The sequence below is a fragment of the Brachyhypopomus gauderio genome, chromosome 16, assembly GCF_052324685.1.
Source record: "Brachyhypopomus gauderio isolate BG-103 chromosome 16, BGAUD_0.2, whole genome shotgun sequence".
Taxonomy (NCBI): Eukaryota; Metazoa; Chordata; class Actinopteri; order Gymnotiformes; family Hypopomidae; genus Brachyhypopomus; species Brachyhypopomus gauderio.
Window position 1 is genome coordinate 2,554,802 of NC_135226.1, and position 16,722 is coordinate 2,571,523.

A 16,722-nucleotide genomic window follows, 5' to 3' on the forward strand; every position below is an offset into this window, starting at 1 on the left:
TAGATATTATTGAACGGGTGCAAGTGCGTAGTGTCGGCTTAGAAATATGCCTCATCTCCACAAACTGAATCGAAAGACAGTCTTAGGGTTAGGTTAGTCTAGAGTTAGGTTAGGGTTAGGTTAGGGTTAGGGTATGATGTTTAGGGTTAGTGTTATGATGTACACTATATTGTCCAAAGTAAGCTCACCTTCCTTGACTCACATATGAATTTAAGTGACATCCCATTCCTAATACATAGGGTTCAATATGATGTTGGTCCACCCTTTACAGCTAGAACAGCTTCAACTCTTCTGGGAAGGTTGTCCACGAGGTTTAGGAGTGTGTTTATGGGGATTTTTGACCATTCTTCCAGAAGTGCATTTGTGAGGTCTCATACTGATGTTGGACGAGAAGGCCTGGCTCTCAGTCTCCGCTCTAATTCATCCCAAAGGTGTTCTATCGGGTTGAGGTCAGGACTCAATTTCATCCACAACAGACTCTGCCATCAATGTCTTGGTCCTTGCTTTGTGCACTGGTGAACAGTTCATGTTAGAAGAGGAAGGGGCCAGCTCCAAACTGTTCCCACAAAGTTGGGCGCATGGAATTGTCCAAAATGTCTTGGTATGCTGAAGCATTCAGAGTTTCTTTCACTGGAACTAAGGGACAAAGCCCAGCTCCTGAAAAGCAAGCCTACACCCTAATTCCCTCTCCACCCAATTGTGTGTGTGTGTGTGTGTGTGTGTGTGTGTGTGTGTGTGTGTGTGTGTGTGTGTGTGTGTGTGTGTGTGTAGCCCAGCTCCTGAAAAGCAAGCCTACACCCTAATTCCCTCTCCACCCAATTGTGTGTGTGTGTGTGTGTGTGTGTGTGTGTGTGTGTGTGTGTGTGTGTGTGTGTGTGTGTAGCCCAGCTCCTGAAAAGCAAGCCTACACCCTAATTCCCTCTCCACCCAATTGTGTGTGTGTGTGTGTGTGTGTGTGTGTGTGTGTGTGTGTGTGTGTGTGTGTGTGTGTGTGTGTGTGAGAGAAGAGTTTTAATACTGTTACCACACTGGGTAGACCCATTTCCACACTGTATAGACTCGTTTCCACACTGGGTAGACCCGTTTCCACACTGGGTAGACCCGTTTCCACACTGGGTAGACCCGTTTCCACACTATATAGACCCGTTTCCACACTGGGTAGACCCGTTTCCACACTGGGTAGACCTGTTTCCACACTGTATAGACCCGTTTCCACACTGGGTAGACCCGTTTCCACACTGTATAGACCCGTTTCCACACTGGGGGGATCTAACAGTTGCTGTAGGATGATGACCTTGTACTGGACATCTGCTGCAAAGCCAGACAGAGAGAAAGAGGAAGAGAGAATTTGTAAGGCACAGGGCCAGACATTTAACTGCTAATTAATTCACTCTTGTCCGCTTTGTAAATTGACACCATTTTGGCGCCTCCATTTTGGCTGTGATTGAACCAATCAGATCAATATTTCCCAAAGGCCCTGACCTTGTGGTATTTATTGACAGTCTAAATGAGGGTGTAAGAGGGTAGGTTAGTGTGTGCAATTGTGTGTGTAGGTGTTTGTGTCTATATTTGTATGTAGGTAGGGAAGTGTGTGTGTGTGTGTGTGTGTGTGTGTGTGTGTGTTGTGTGTGTGTGTGTGTGTGTGTGTGTGTGTGTGTGTGTGTGTGTGTGTGTGTGTGTGTGTGTGTGTGTGTGTGTGTGTTATTGTGGGAGTGTAGTTGTGTGTGACCTCTAGAAGGGACAGCTCATATTTGCCTGTGTGGTGCTGTTACAAACTGGCCAGCTACACCATGAACAACCCTGTCCACCACATCCCAGAGATGCTGGGTAGGGTGGAGATCAGGTTTAGAGTGGAGACTGAGTTAGGGTTAGGGTGGAGATCAGGTTTAGAGTGGAGACTGAGTTAGGGTTAGGGTGGAGATCAGGTTTAGAGTGGAGACTGAGTTAGGGTTAGGGTGGAGATCAGGTTTAGAGTGGAGACTGAGTTAGGGTTAGGGTGGAGATCAGGTTTAGAGTGAAGACTGAGTTAGGGTTAGGGTGGAGATCAGGTTTAGAGTGGAGACTGAGTTAGGGTTAGGGTGGAGATCAGGTTTAGAGTGGAGACTGAGTTAGGGTTAGGGTGGAGATCAGGTTTAGAGTGGAGACTGAGTTAGGGTTAGGGTGGAGATCAGAGGAGATGAGCACTGAAGCAGTGAATACATGCAGTTTCTGGAACCAAGTGATGATGTGTTCTCTGCAGTGATGACACGTATGCTATATGACATGGTCCAGTGTCACACTGGAAGTGTCTGTAGCCAAGAAAGCATGAAGCTGTTCAGCAGCGATGTTCAGATTCAATGCAGCATACTGTGTCCGGAAAACACTTCCCACACGTTGCCAGCACTGTCCAAGCAGGCGCACACATACACGCACACACACACACACACACACACACACACACACACACACACACAGGCACATGGTGCTTGTTCTGTTAGCATGATGCTAAAGGACCCTGGATTTGTCTGACCAATCCAGACTCCTCAACAGTCCAGGGCAGCATTCATCTGCAAGATTTGGGAATGACAATAATTATGCCACTTTCAAACTCACTAATGTCACCCTTCCGACACACACACACAATCTAGCTGAGGCTAGGAACCCTCCTCTCTCCTTTCCCACCAGTCCCATTACGGTGGACTGTTGGAATGTATAGTCTGTTGTAGTTTGGCCTGAAGACGGTGGAGGACTCGCTAAACAAACAGTCTGTTTGCTCATCTGTGATCCTGCATTGTTGTACATACTGCGATCTACTGCAGCCGGTGGGTTAGCCCAGCCATGTGTCACAGGAAACATGGAGAGACAGACAGGAAATGTTGAGGGACTGAGGGAATGTTACTGGTGGTGTGAGGTCATGAAGAGCCTGAACCCACAGCTGTACAGGGTGCTCATACCAGCGCAGGATCATGTGTGTAGCCGGGAGGCTTTATGGCGTCTCCAGCTGCACTCAGGGGACACCTGCCCTCACGGCCTCGGCTCCTCTTCTTGACACGTTAGCTTAAATGGTTTAATGGTCACTCTAGTTCCCATAACATTACCAGCATGTTTGTACAAGCGGAGAGAACGCCAGCGGTTGAGCAGTGATACGTCATTTAAAAAGCCCTTAACGAGTCAATAGTTCACAACAGCCATTCATGGTTTTTCTTCCTGGTGGGCCTTGTGAAAGTGCTGACTCATGCTTGTGAAAGTGCTGAGTCATGCTTGTGAAAGTGCTGATGCATGCTTGTAAAAGTGCTGACTCACGCTTGCATATACAAACCACTGTGCCACTGCTGCAGTCTTTCTTTACCCATCCTTCTTTCTTCTCTTTTGTTGCCCTCTCTCTCTTTCTCTCGCTCACTCTCTCACTTTTTCCTCCACTTCTGAAATTTGTCGGTAGACCACCCTGACTCTGGACTGCAGATTCATGCCTCTGCCTTAACCTCATCCCCTAACCTCACCTCCATTCCTCTCCCCTAACCCTCTCATCTCCCCCTCCTCTCTCCTAACCTCATCCCCTCCCATAATCTCTCCTCCCCTCCTCTACCTTCATCCCATCACCTCCTCCCCTCTAACCTCGTGCTTGTGATGAACAAGAAACGTGATTGACAGTTGGGGGTGGGGCTAGATGTCACAGGGACAAACACAAAACCAGGTACCGTAGCAAGGAACAAAGGCATTCATGCATGGGGATTCATACATGCAGGACCATCAGACACCTTCAGAGTCATTAGAGTCTCTGGAGATGTGGAAATGTGGAGTTCTGGAGGTGTGGCCTCTCTCAAACCTGGACCGCTCACCGGGTGACTGGCAAACCCTGGTAGGACAGACAGAAACTTTCTCCTCTCTGCGTTTGCCACCACGCTGACGTCCCTTCTTATGGGCCGTGGGTTCACACCAAGAGATCAGCTCTGGGTGTTCTGTCTGTTCCTCCATTCTGATCTCGCCGTGGACCCAAGGACGTCCCAGTGCACTGCTGCACCAGGAAGGTCGACTCTCGCGCTGTCCCGGGTTCTCACGGCAATGACCTTCCTATCACATGGAGAGTCAGTGAAATATCAATAAAATATGAAAGATTCACAAGGGCAAGTTTAGACTCATTACTATGATTAGGGAGGTAACAGACAAAAGACATATAGCTGAACACTGGTACGAACACTACTCAAAATTTGTAAACCATAATTGAGGACTTAAAATGAAGACACTTACAATGAAGACACTTACAATGAAGACACTGTTCTGCAGGAATTCACACTTTTCTGTTTGCCCATCACAGATCAAGTTAAGAACAGCTACTACATTGGCCTGGATGGGTCACTGCGATTGGTCCTGGCGAATGGGATGGAGGTGTGTCTACACACGGAGCCCCACCTTCTGTCAGGCACCGTCAACCCCACGGTCAGTAAGAGGAACGTCACCCTGCCCATCGACAACGGCCTCAACCTAGTGGAGTGGAGACAGCGCAGAGAGCAGGCGCGGGGACAAATAACCGTCTACGGACGCCGGCTGAGGGTGAGACACGCCTCCATCTACACACAGCCACGCCCACATCCACACACAGCCACGCCCACATCCACACACAGCCATGCCCACATCCACACCCAGCCACGCCCACATCCACACATCTACACATACACATAGCCACACCTACCCATCCAGACACACATACACACACAGACACGCCCACGCATCCTCACACACACACATCTACACATACACACAGACACACACACACATCCACACACACAGCCACACCCACATATCCACACCCCCACCCACAGAACCTGCCCACTTATACAGACAAAAAGTGATACAGAGACACACGTGTACACAGACATGCCCACACACCCACACACATACACGCTTATACATAGGCACACACAAACACATACCAGCACACTCCTAGACATTCCCACACACACACATCCTGACACACTCCCAAAGACATGTTTACAAACACATACACCTGCACACACACACACACACATCCTGATACACTCCTAGACATTCCCACACACACACATCCCGATACACTCCCAATCGAAAACATGCCCACACACACATATGCCTGCACTCACACACACATCCCGACACACTCCTAGACATTCCCACACACACACACATCCTGACACACTCCCAAAGACATGCACACACACACACACACACACACACACACACACACACACACACACACACACACACACACACACACACATCCCAACACACTCCCAATCAAAGACACACACACACACACACATATATCCTGACACACTCCCAAAGACACACACACACACACACACACATACCCTGACACACTCCCAATCAAACACACACACACACACACATCCTGACACACTCCCAATCAAAGACACACACACACACACACACACACACATCCTGACACACTCCCAATCAAAGACACACACACACACACACACACACACACACACACACATCCTGACACACTCCCAATCAAAGACACACACAGTCCCACATGCAGATGCCCAAATTGTCTCCTATTTCTATTCTACATGTGAGTGATGTTTTTATTACTTATTTAGTATTTAGTTATTTAGTACTGTATTTAGTACTACCATACCTGAACCTGCAGTTTACATAACTTAATAAATATTTTGAACTCTTTAAGCACACCTCTACATACTGCATTAGTAGTGAATGATTAACACAGTATATCATTTTGACGTGTCTTTGCACTCTGAAGGAACAGACAATAGGTATCGTCTGAATTCCATTAATATGTGAAACGTGAAATCACTGTCAGTATGACTGAATGTAATTAAATAACAAAAAAAACATTTCTTAGGATGAGACAAACATAAAAACATCAAAGCTGTCTTTGTGTCATTTAAATGTCATTTATATATAATTTATATGTCATTCATTTTAACTTTTGAGCACTGGAGGAGAACAATGCAATAACAATATTATTGGTAGAGAGGTGAGGTGTTATTGGTAGAGAAGTGAGGTGTTATTGGTAGAGAGGTGAGGTGTTATTGGTAGAGAGGTGAGGTGTTATTGGTAGAGAGGTGAGGTGTTATTAGTAGAGAGGTGAGGTGTTATTGGTAGAGAGGTGAGGTGTTATTGGTAGAGAGGTGAGGTGTTATTGGTAGAGAAGTGAGGTGTTATTAGTAGAGAGGTGAGGTGTTATTGGTAGAGAGGTGAGGTGTTATTAGTAGAGAGGTGAGGTGTTATTAGTAGAGAGGTGAGGTGTTATTGGTAGAGAGGTGAGGTGTTATTAGTAGAGAGGTGAGGTGTTATTGGTAGAGAGGTGAGGTGTTATTAGTAGAGAGGTGAGGTGTTATTGGTAGAGAGGTGAGGTGTTATTAGTAGAGAGTTGAGGTGTTATTGGTAGAGAGGTGAGGTGTTATTAGTAGAGAGGTGAGGTGTTATTGGTAGAGAGGTGAGGTGTTATTGGTAGAGAGGTGAGGTCATTAGTAGAGAGGTGAGGTGTTATTGGTAGAGAGGTGAGGTCATTAGTAGAGAGGTGAGGTCATTAGTAGAGAGGTGAGGTCATTAGTAGAGAGGTGAGGTGTTATTGGTAGAGAGGTGAGGTGTTATTGGTAGAGAGGTGAGGTGTTATTGGTAGAGAGGTGAGGTGTTATTAGTAGAGAGGTGAGGTGTTATTGGTAGAGAGGTGAGGTGTTATTAGTAGAGAGGTGAGGTGTTATTGGTAGAGAGGTGAGGTGTTATTGGTAGAGAGGTGAGGTGTTATTGGTAGAGAGGTGAGGTGTTATTAGTAGAGAGGTGAGGTGTTATTGGTAGAGAGGTGAGGTGTTATTGGTAGAGAGGTGAGGTCATTAGTAGAGAGGTGAGGTGTTATTGGTAGAGAGGTGAGGTCATTAGTAGAGAGGTGAGGTCATTAGTAGAGAGGTGAGGTCATTAGTAGAGAGGTGAGGTTATTAGTAGAGAGGTGAGGTGTTATTAGTAGAGAGGTGAGGTGTTATTGGTAGAGAGGTGAGGTGTTATTAGTAGAGAGGTGAGGTGTTATTGGTAGAGAGGTGAGGTGTTATTAGTAGAGAGGTGAGGTGTTATTGGTAGAGAGGTGAGGTGTTATTGGTAGAGAGGTGAGGTGTTATTGGTAGAGAGGTGAGGTGTTATTAGTAGAGAGGTGAGGTGTTATTGGTAGAGAGGTGAGGTGTTATTGGTAGAGAGGTGAGGTCATTAGTAGAGAGGTGAGGTCATTAGTAGAGAGGTGAGGTCATTAGTAGAGAGGTGAGGTTATTAGTAGAGAGGTGAGGTGTTATTGGTAGAGAGGTGAGGTGTTATTAGTAGAGAGGTGAGGTGTTATTGGTAGAGAGGTGAGGTGTTATTGGTAGAGAGGTGAGGTGTTATTGGTAGAGAGGTGAGGTGTTATTGGTAGAGAGGTGAGGTGTTATTGGTAGAGAGGTGAGGTGTTATTGGTAGAGAGGTGAGGTGTTATTGGTAGAGAGGTGAGGTGTTATTGGTAGAGAGGTGAGGTGTTATTAGTAGAGAGGTGAGGTGTTATTGGTAGAGAGGTGAGGTGTTATTGGTAGAGAGGTGAGGTGTTATTGGTAGAGAGGTGAGGTGTTATTGGTAGAGAGGTGAGGTGTTATTGGTAGAGAGGTGAGGTGTTATTAGTAGAGAGGTGAGGTGTTATTGGTAGAGAGGTGAGGTGTTATTGGTAGAGAGGTGAGGTGTTATTAGTAGAGAGGTGAGGTGTTATTGGTAGAGAGGTGAGGTGTTATTGGTAGAGAGGTGAGGTCATTAGTAGAGAGGTGAGGTGTTATTGGTAGAGAGGTGAGGTCATTAGTAGAGAGGTGAGGTCATTAGTAGAGAGGTGAGGTGTTATTAGTAGAGAGGTGAGGTCATTAGTAGAGAGGTGAGGTGTTATTAGTAGAGAGGTGAGGTGTTATTGGTAGAGAGGAGAGGTGTTATTGGTAGAGAGGTGAGGTGTTATTAGTAGAGAGGTGAGGTGTTATTGGTAGAGAGGTGAGGTGTTATTGGTAGAGAGGTGAGGTCATTAGTAGAGAGGTGAGGTGTTATTAGTAGAGAGGTGAGGTGTTATTGGTAGAGAGGTGAGGTGTTATTGGTAGAGAGGTGAGGTGTTATTAGTAGAGAGGTGAGGTCATTAGTAGAGAGGTGAGGTGTTATTGGTAGAGAGGTGAGGTGTTATTGGTAGAGAGGTGAGGTGTTATTGGTAGAGAGGTGAGGTGTTATTAGTAGAGAAGTGAGGTGTTATTGGTAGAGAGGTGAGGTGTTATTGGTAGAGAGGTGAGGTGTTAGTAGAGAGGTGAGGTCATTAGTAGAGAGGTGAGGTGTCATTAGTAGAGAGGTGAGGTGTTATTGGTAGAGAGGTGAGGTTATTGGTAGAGAGGTGAGGTGTTATTGGTAGAGAGGTGAGGTGTTATTGGTAGAGAGGTGAGGTGTTATTAGTAGAGAGGTGAGGTTATTGGTAGAGAGTTGAGGTGTTATTGGTAGAGAGGTGAGGTGTTATTGGTAGAGAGGTGAGGTGTTATTAGTAGAGAGGTGAGGTGTTATTGGTAGAGAAGTGAGGTGTTATTGGTAGAGAGGTGAGGTGTTATTGGTAGAGAAGTGAGGTGTTATTGGTAGAGAGGTGAGGTGTTATTGGTAGAGAGGTGAGGTGTTATTGGTAGAGAGGTGAGGTGTTATTAGTAGAGAGGTGAGGTGTTATTAGTAGAGAGGTGAGGTGTTATTGGTAGAGAGGTGAGGTTATTGGTAGAGAGTTGAGGTGTTATTGGTAGAGAGCAGAGGTGGGGACTCGAGTCACATGACTTGGACTCGAGTCAGACTCGAGTCATTAATATTAAGACTTTTGACTTGACTTGAAAAAATATTCAGAGACTTAGACTTGACTTGGACTTTTACACCAATAACTTGGGACTTGAATTGGACTTGAACCTGTTTACTTGCAAAGACTTGATTTTTTTTTACCCCAAATCTAAATTTTAAAACGCATATTAATATTTATAAAGTGCGCCCCATTCATTTCATTTCCGTCCTTCTGACGCAGACCAGTCCTCTGCTTTTCCACACTCTGTACGTGTGTGTGTGCATGGGCTGCAGCACAACCAATCAAATGGGGGGTTGGCGAACGTAAATTTTTACCGGGCGGGGTGTAAAATGGACACAAATTAAGTATTATATCGCGATCGATCGATCGCCAGTGGTTGGTGCCAGAGCGAACTAGTAACTCATTGAATCATAGATGTGGATCAGAGGTAAATAAACTAGATTTTTTTCCGGCGTGAGATATTCGGATATTCGGTGTGGCGTGAGAGCGTGTGAAGACGGTCAAATGCGTGTGTCTCACGCTCAATGCGTGAGAGTTGGCATCCCTGGGTTCTGTATCTGAACTCGGGGAAGAGAGCCTCTCTCTGTCACCATCATAATATCCAGTTCTATCCCAGCATGGATTGTGTATTTGAAGACATCTACGTCGAGAAAAAAAATATATTGACAAAAGTGGAGCGAGTTTTCAGCTATGGGGACATCATTCATCGTGCACAAATGACATACATACTTTTGGCCAGCAAATGCAATGCAGAATAGTTTACTGAAATGTCTAAAGTTGCAGATTCCTGTTAATTGTTCAGTTCTTATATTTGTTTGTCTTGTGTCACTCACACATGTTCTCCAAGAAACCAGATAAGAGAAGAGAGGGAAAATGCTGTTATGGTTCTTTGTATTGTACTGTGAAAATATCAGCACTTTTTATTTGAACATGGAGTTCTACTTATGACTTTTTCACAGAATATTTATTTCTGGAAAATTGTAGTTTAAAGTATGAATATTTTTGCAGCTAAGTTTAACAAATTGAACTGTGCAATAAAGAGGTGTAATTTTAATTTTTTTTTATACTTCGTGTTTTCAGTTGCACATGTTTTATCAAGATTTGAGGAGAATACAGATTTAAAAAAGAACGCATGTCTATTATTTACATTTAAAATATACCTGCAACATTGGTAAAAAAAAAAAAAGACTCGAAAGGACTTGAAATTCCAAGTTTCAGACTTGGGACTTGACTTGATTATTGCCTGTCTTGACTCGAGACTTGACTTGACTTGAGTGTCTTTGCTTGAGACTTGACTCGGGACTTGAGGTATAAAGACTTGGACTTACTTGAGACTTGCAAAACACTGACTTGGTCCCACCTCTGGTAGAGAGGTGAGGTGTTATTAGTAGAGAGGTGAGGTGTTATTGGTAGAGAAGTGAGGTGTTATTGGTAGAGAGGTGAGGTGTTATTGGTAGAGAGGTGAGGTCATTAGTAGAGAGGTGAGGTTATTAGTAGAGAGGTGAGGTTATTGGTAGAGAGGTGAGGTGTTATTGGTAGAGAGGTGAGGTGTTATTAGTAGAGAGGTGAGGTGTTATTGGTAGAGAGGTGAGGTGTTATTGGTAGAGAGGTGAGGTGTTATTAGTAGAGAGGTGAGGTGTTATTGGTAGAGAGGTGAGGTGTTATTGGTAGAGAGGTGAGGTGTTATTGGTAGAGAGGTGAGGTGTTATTGGTAGAGAGGTGAGGTGTTATTGGTAGAGAGGTGAGGTTATTAGTAGAGAGGTGAGGTTATTGGTAGAGAGGTGAGGTGTTATTGGTAGAGAGGTGAGGTGTTATTAGTAGAGAGGTGAGGTGTTATTGGTAGAGAGGTGAGGTGTTATTGGTAGAGAGGTGAGGTGTTATTGGTAGAGAGGTGAGGTCATTAGTAGAGAGGTGAGGTGTTATTGGTAGAGAGGTGAGGTGTTATTGGTAGAGAGGTGAGGTGTTATTGGTAGAGAGGTGAGGTGTTATTGGTAGAGAGGTGAGGTGTTATTAGTAGAGAGGTGAGGTGTTATTAGTAGAGAGTTGAGGTGTTATTGGTAGAGAGGTGAGGTGTTATTGGTAGAGAGGTGAGGTGTTATTGGTAGAGAGGTGAGGTCATTAGTAGAGAGGTGAGGTGTTATTAGTAGAGAGGTGAGGTTATTGGTAGAGAGGTGAGGTGTTATTGGTAGAGAGGTGAGGTGTTATTAGTAGAGAGTTGAGGTGTTATTAGTAGAGAGTTGAGGTGTTATTGGTAGAGAGGTGAGGTGTTATTGGTAGAGAGGTGAGGTCATTAGTAGAGAGGTGAGGTGTTATTGGTAGAGAGGTGAGGTGTTATTAGTAGAGAGGTGAGGTTATTGGTAGAGAGGTGAGGTGTTATTGGTAGAGAGGTGAGGTGTTATTAGTAGAGAGGTGAGGTCATTAGTAGAGAGGTGAGGTGTTATTGGTAGAGAGGTGAGGTGTTATTAGTAGAGAGGTGAGGTGTTATTGGTAGAGAGGTGAGGTGTTATTGGTAGAGAGGTGAGGTTATTGGTAGAGAGTTGAGGTCATTAGTAGAGAGGTGAGGTGTTATTGGTAGAGAGGTGAGGTCATTAGTAGAGATGTGAGGTTATTGGTAGAGAGGTGAGATGTTATTAGTAGAGAGGTGAGGTGTTATTAGTAGAGAGGTGAGGTGTTATTGGTAGAGAGGTGAGGTGTTATTGGTAGAGAGGTGAGGTTATTGGTAAAGAGGTGAGGTGTTATTGGTAGAGAGGTGAGGTTATTTAGGAGGTGGGGTTAGGGTTAGGGGTTTAGGGGTTAGGGGGTTAGGGGTTAGGGGTTAGGGTTCAACTTAAGTTCCTTTATCATCTAGTGTGTCTCTGCTCCTCTTCCTGATCCAGTGTGAACAAATGTGAACATGCTGGGTTTTTCAGTATGGTTTAATCTTTGTTAGCAGCACGCACACCCACACACCCACACACACACACACACACCCACACACACACACACACACCCACACCCACACATCCACACACACACTCACATACACACACACCCACACACACACACCCACACACTCCCACACACACACTCCCACACACACACATGCACACCCACACATGCACACCCACACACACCCACACACCCACACATCCACACACACTCACATACACACACACCCACACACACACACACCCACACATCCACACACTCCCACACACACACACGCACACCCACACACAAACACACACAAACACACACACACACCCACACACACACACGTTGTTTCAGGGGCAGTCTCAGCATCGCCTCTGCAGCAGTGATATGAGCCTGTTGTCATGGCAACTCCACACCGATAGGAGAGCTCATGACTTATGCTACCTGGGTATGGCAATTCTGCCTCTCACCATGACAACGTGGCCACCTATCCGCCCCGGGGCTTTTTGTGTGTATACGGGGGAAATTCATCTCTCCTGTGCACTGTGGGGAGCACCTGAAAGCCCTGGGATTGTTTTGATGTGTATTTATTCCAACAGTGTCCTGCACTGCCTCTAAATCCGTGCTTGTTTGCTCAAGGAAGCAAAAAACAGCACTGAACAAATAGGATTACAGTTCTGAGAGAGGGGGGGGGGGGGGGGACAAGGAGCTAAGATTGGATTTGCAAAACAAAACTTCAACATAGACCCTTGCAAATGTTGTAAAAGTTTTAAATTATTGATGTTGACGTATGTTAAGAGTTTTTTATATCAACATTGTTTTTGGTTATTTTTTTATCATAGAATATGCAATAAGAACCCTTTTCTGATTAGTCCAGGAGTTGAGCAGATTCCTGTCTGTATCTGTACTATGTGAAATGTGTGTTCAGGTCTGCTAATGTAGTGTTTTAATCAGCTCTTCTTTTCTCTAAGGTTTCTCTTAACCTAACCCTTAACCCCTAACCCTTAACCCCTAGGTTACTCACCTTCCCCAAGTTTTGGTCTTACTGCTATGTGGAAGTCCATTACTGACTCATCCATGTTTTGGGGAAATCACATTATTCAGTATTGCATGCTGCTAATTCCAAGACCCATTTAATTGGACTCACACTGGTTAGGGGTTAACGTTAAGGCTAGGGATTAGGGGTTAGGGTTAAGGATAGGGGTTAGAGTTAAGGCTAGGGGATAGGGATTAGGGTTAAGGCTAGGGGATAGGGATTAGGGTTAAGACTAGGGGATAGGGATTAGCATTACCCGAACCCTAACCCTTGGAGTCACACCGGTTTCAGTCTTTCCTGTAGGATAATCAGCCTACAGTTGTCTTGTTCATGACAGGGCATGTATCCCCTCGCCCTGCCTCCCCAGATGGGAATTTTCCTATTCATGAGCTTCTTGCCTTTAATGTCAAATAATCCTCTCAGTTAGGTGTAAGTGACATTAATGATATGATGTAATTTTCCATATCAATGGAGTTCCCAGCACACTTGTGAGCCGTGATAGGTTTGTCTTGTTTCTCCCAGCATGCTTCAGTGCTGTTGAATGGTGCCAGCAGTTCCACGCAACGTCTTTAAGACCGTGGTGCGCCCCCTGCTGGACGGGCACTGGTACACCCAGAGTGATCTCCCAGCTTTAATCAGAGCTTGGACATGTTGGTTAAAGTGACATGTTACTAAACATAATAATTACAAAAGTAGAGTTACTCGTTACAGTTTGGTCTAGGCTGTGAATCGTAACGGCAAATGAAGGCTAATAATAATGTAAACAACATATATTTATTTATCACAAATAAATGTATGTTGTTTATATTGTTATTAGCATTTGTTAAGTGTGAAACATAGTTTTTTAAGGGGGTGGGGGTGAATTACAGGAAAAGACAGAGGCCAAAATAACAACCAAAACACAAATGAAGCAAACCAATGAAAACAAACAAATAAAAACAAAATACCACTGTCTAGCCAATGAGAAAAGCAAAACCCAAATGGAAATGAAATGGAGTTTCTCACTATCCAACATTTTTACTACCCAACTACACTGTAAGAATATTATATATCAGAATTGCCAGCTTCCATGTCACTAGATCCTTTTTAATTAGCACTGCTGCTCTAAATCAATCCCTAATTAGACTCTAATTAGTATATGTTCCCTATCTTCACTTGGTTGTTTTAGTCAGTCAAAAAATCTTTTTTGTTTGGTGAAGAGTTCATAATTATTAAGCACAGCTTACAAATGAGCAAAACAAAGATCTTATAGCAGAGGAAAAAAGAATATAGTGAAAGAAAATACCTCAAAATACCTCAACACTGGAGATATCCAAGTGAAATCAAGGTGATCATCACACAGTGAAGAGGCTTAGGTAGGAAAAAGTGTGTAGAACACACATTTTGTAATCTTAAAGCTCAGGATCTCCAAAAAATCAAAAGGCAAAGCAGCAAAAACACCTACGTCAACCAGGAAGAACACCTACTTCAACCAGGAAGAACATATATGTCAAACAGGAAATACACATACGTCAACCAGGAAGAACACCTACTTCAACCAGTATGAACATATATGTCAAACAGGAAATACACATACGTCAACCAGGAAGAACACCTACTTCAACCAGTATGAACATATATGTCAAACAGGAAATGCACCTACATCAACCAGTATGAACATATATGTCAAACAGGAAATACACATACATCAACCAGTATGAACATATATGTCAAACAGGAAATACACATACGTCAACCAGGAAGAACACATATGTCAAAAAGGAAGACAACCTATGTCAACCAGCAAGAACATATGTGAAGCCTGTAGATTTGGGCCAATAAAGAAAACAACTCGATACAGCAAAAGTGTCCAAAAATGAAAACAATGCTCCCAAGAAATTATGATACAATGAGCTAAAAAAATAAATTAAGACTAACTTTTCTAAAGTTAAACTTTTCTAAATTTTTCCAATAAGTGCCCTGGGTTTAAGATCTCTGAATCTCCAGTTTGCTTTAAATGTGTTGTCATCAAGCTGTGTAAATTTCTACAATTTGAGCTAAATGTATTGTGATGATAATTCATAATTCTATGTTTTTAATAAATTGGGAATAGGCTCTGTAAATTAGTATTTATCAGCTGCTGGAATTGACCACAGCTGGCTTGCAAAGCTCCTAAGTAGGAATCATTTTTCCTTCTGTTTCTGACCTTCATGTGACATGTAGATGAACCTCCATGAAGGTGACTCTGTTCTCTGATCTCAGCATGTGGTCAGTAGGCTGTTACCTATTAGAAAAGAGATGCTACTCAGTTTGACAGGTCATTCCAGTCTTGCAGTAAGTCTTTGTCTGTAGGCTACCCCAGCTTCACCCCAAAGTTTCAAATGAGGCAGTGATCTTTTCTTAAAGGCATCGCAATCAATCGATGATAATTTCTTATCTTTCTTGCTCTGAGGTCGACTCCCACCTATTCCGTCAGCCTGAAGTTGCCCACGTGTTTAAATAAATACGGAAATTAATCTATATACCACTACCTACTGTAACGCTTTGCACGTTGTGGACCGAGGAGACGGACACAATCGCTGAGGAGAGCGAGATTTATTAAAGGGGAATCGTGAAGGCCGACATGAGTCAAACCAGAAGGGCAATCAGAACAAGAAACATAACCAACACGAAGCGACATACTAAAAACAGAACTCAAAGACAAACCGTAACACTGAAACATGAATGGACACGGGGCAGGATCAAAGAACAACTTGAACAAAGCGAATACATACAACAATGAACTGCGACGCACAAGACCAGGATTAAATTGACAAGGGCAAATGAGCAACACATGAAAACTAACGAGAGGGCAGAGTTACAAAACACAAGGAGGGACTAGGAAACGTACACGGCTAACAAAACAGAACGTGACTGTTTGACAGGTGGAGGAGGGGCTAATCGTAACATCTAGTCTCTGTCCTCTATGGTGCTCTACAACTGTCTCACTCCAGGTGTAATCTAGACATCTCCAGTGATTGACTCACTCAGATATTGAAGCATCAGTTTTTTTTAATTAATCTTCCGCTGTGTTTCTCTATGGCAGGTTCACAACAGAAACCTGTTGTCAATGGACTTTGACCGCATTACCCGAACTGAGAAAGTCTACGATGACCACAGGAAATTTACGCTAAGAATCCACTACGACCATGCGGGCAGACCCACACTGTGGGCACCAAGCAGTCGGCTTAACGGAGTCAACGTGACTTACTCCCCTGGGGGGCATGTCGCTGGCATTCAGAGAGGCACCATGTCAATTCGAATGGAATATGACCAAAATGGAAGAATCACTTCACAGATATTTGCAGATGGAAAGTCATGGAGCTACACCTACCTGGAAAAGGTAAATAACTCTGGACTCTATAGTATTGCATAAAGAAAATGACCATACTGAATATTGAGTATGTTTAACCTGTTTCTGTTCCTGGGCTTTGTCATTACGTTTCTGCCAGCAGTAGTTAAGAGTTAGGGTTAGGGTTGGGGGGGTTAGGGTTGGGCATTAGGGTTGGGGTTAGGGTTGGGGGGGTTAGGGTTTAGGGTAAGTACTCTACTTACAGTATTGTTATTGTCCACAGCTTGACAGTAGAGTTATGCCCAAAACAGTCCCGTTAGGAATTAAATGTCGCTTTGTCGCTAATTAGAAAGAGAAAGAAGATCTTGAGTCTGCGATTTCACTTTTTATATAAAATATGCATCCTGTTAGTGTTAAACTGCCTCTAGTCCTGCCTTTGTAAGATTTGAATATAAATCTTAAAAGAATTTAGATTTTTCTGACTGGATACTGCTTTGTTTAGAATATAAATGAAAACGTTTTTTCCCACTGAAATATGCACACTAGGACATTCACCTGCTAGGGCAGGGGGCAGAGGGCAGAGGGCAGGGTGTTTCATTACCCTTTAATCTTTACTCATTGACCCTTTAATCAGAAGTTGTCTTAAAACGT

The 16,722-nt window shown here is 43.9% G+C and overlaps 1 protein-coding gene across 10 annotated transcripts in view; it reads left to right on the top strand.

Moving 5' to 3' along the window:
• Positions 1-16,722, top strand: part of tenm4 (teneurin transmembrane protein 4) — a 218,687-nt gene that overhangs the window by 184,179 nt on the left and 17,786 nt on the right. For all 10 annotated transcript variants that reach the window (XM_076975784.1, XM_076975783.1, XM_076975786.1 and 7 more), the window contains 2 exons: positions 4,295-4,530; positions 15,826-16,122. In XM_076975784.1, coding sequence (XP_076831899.1) covers positions 4,295-4,530; positions 15,826-16,122 — 533 coding nt within the window. The remainder of the gene's footprint in view (positions 1-4,294; positions 4,531-15,825; positions 16,123-16,722) is intronic.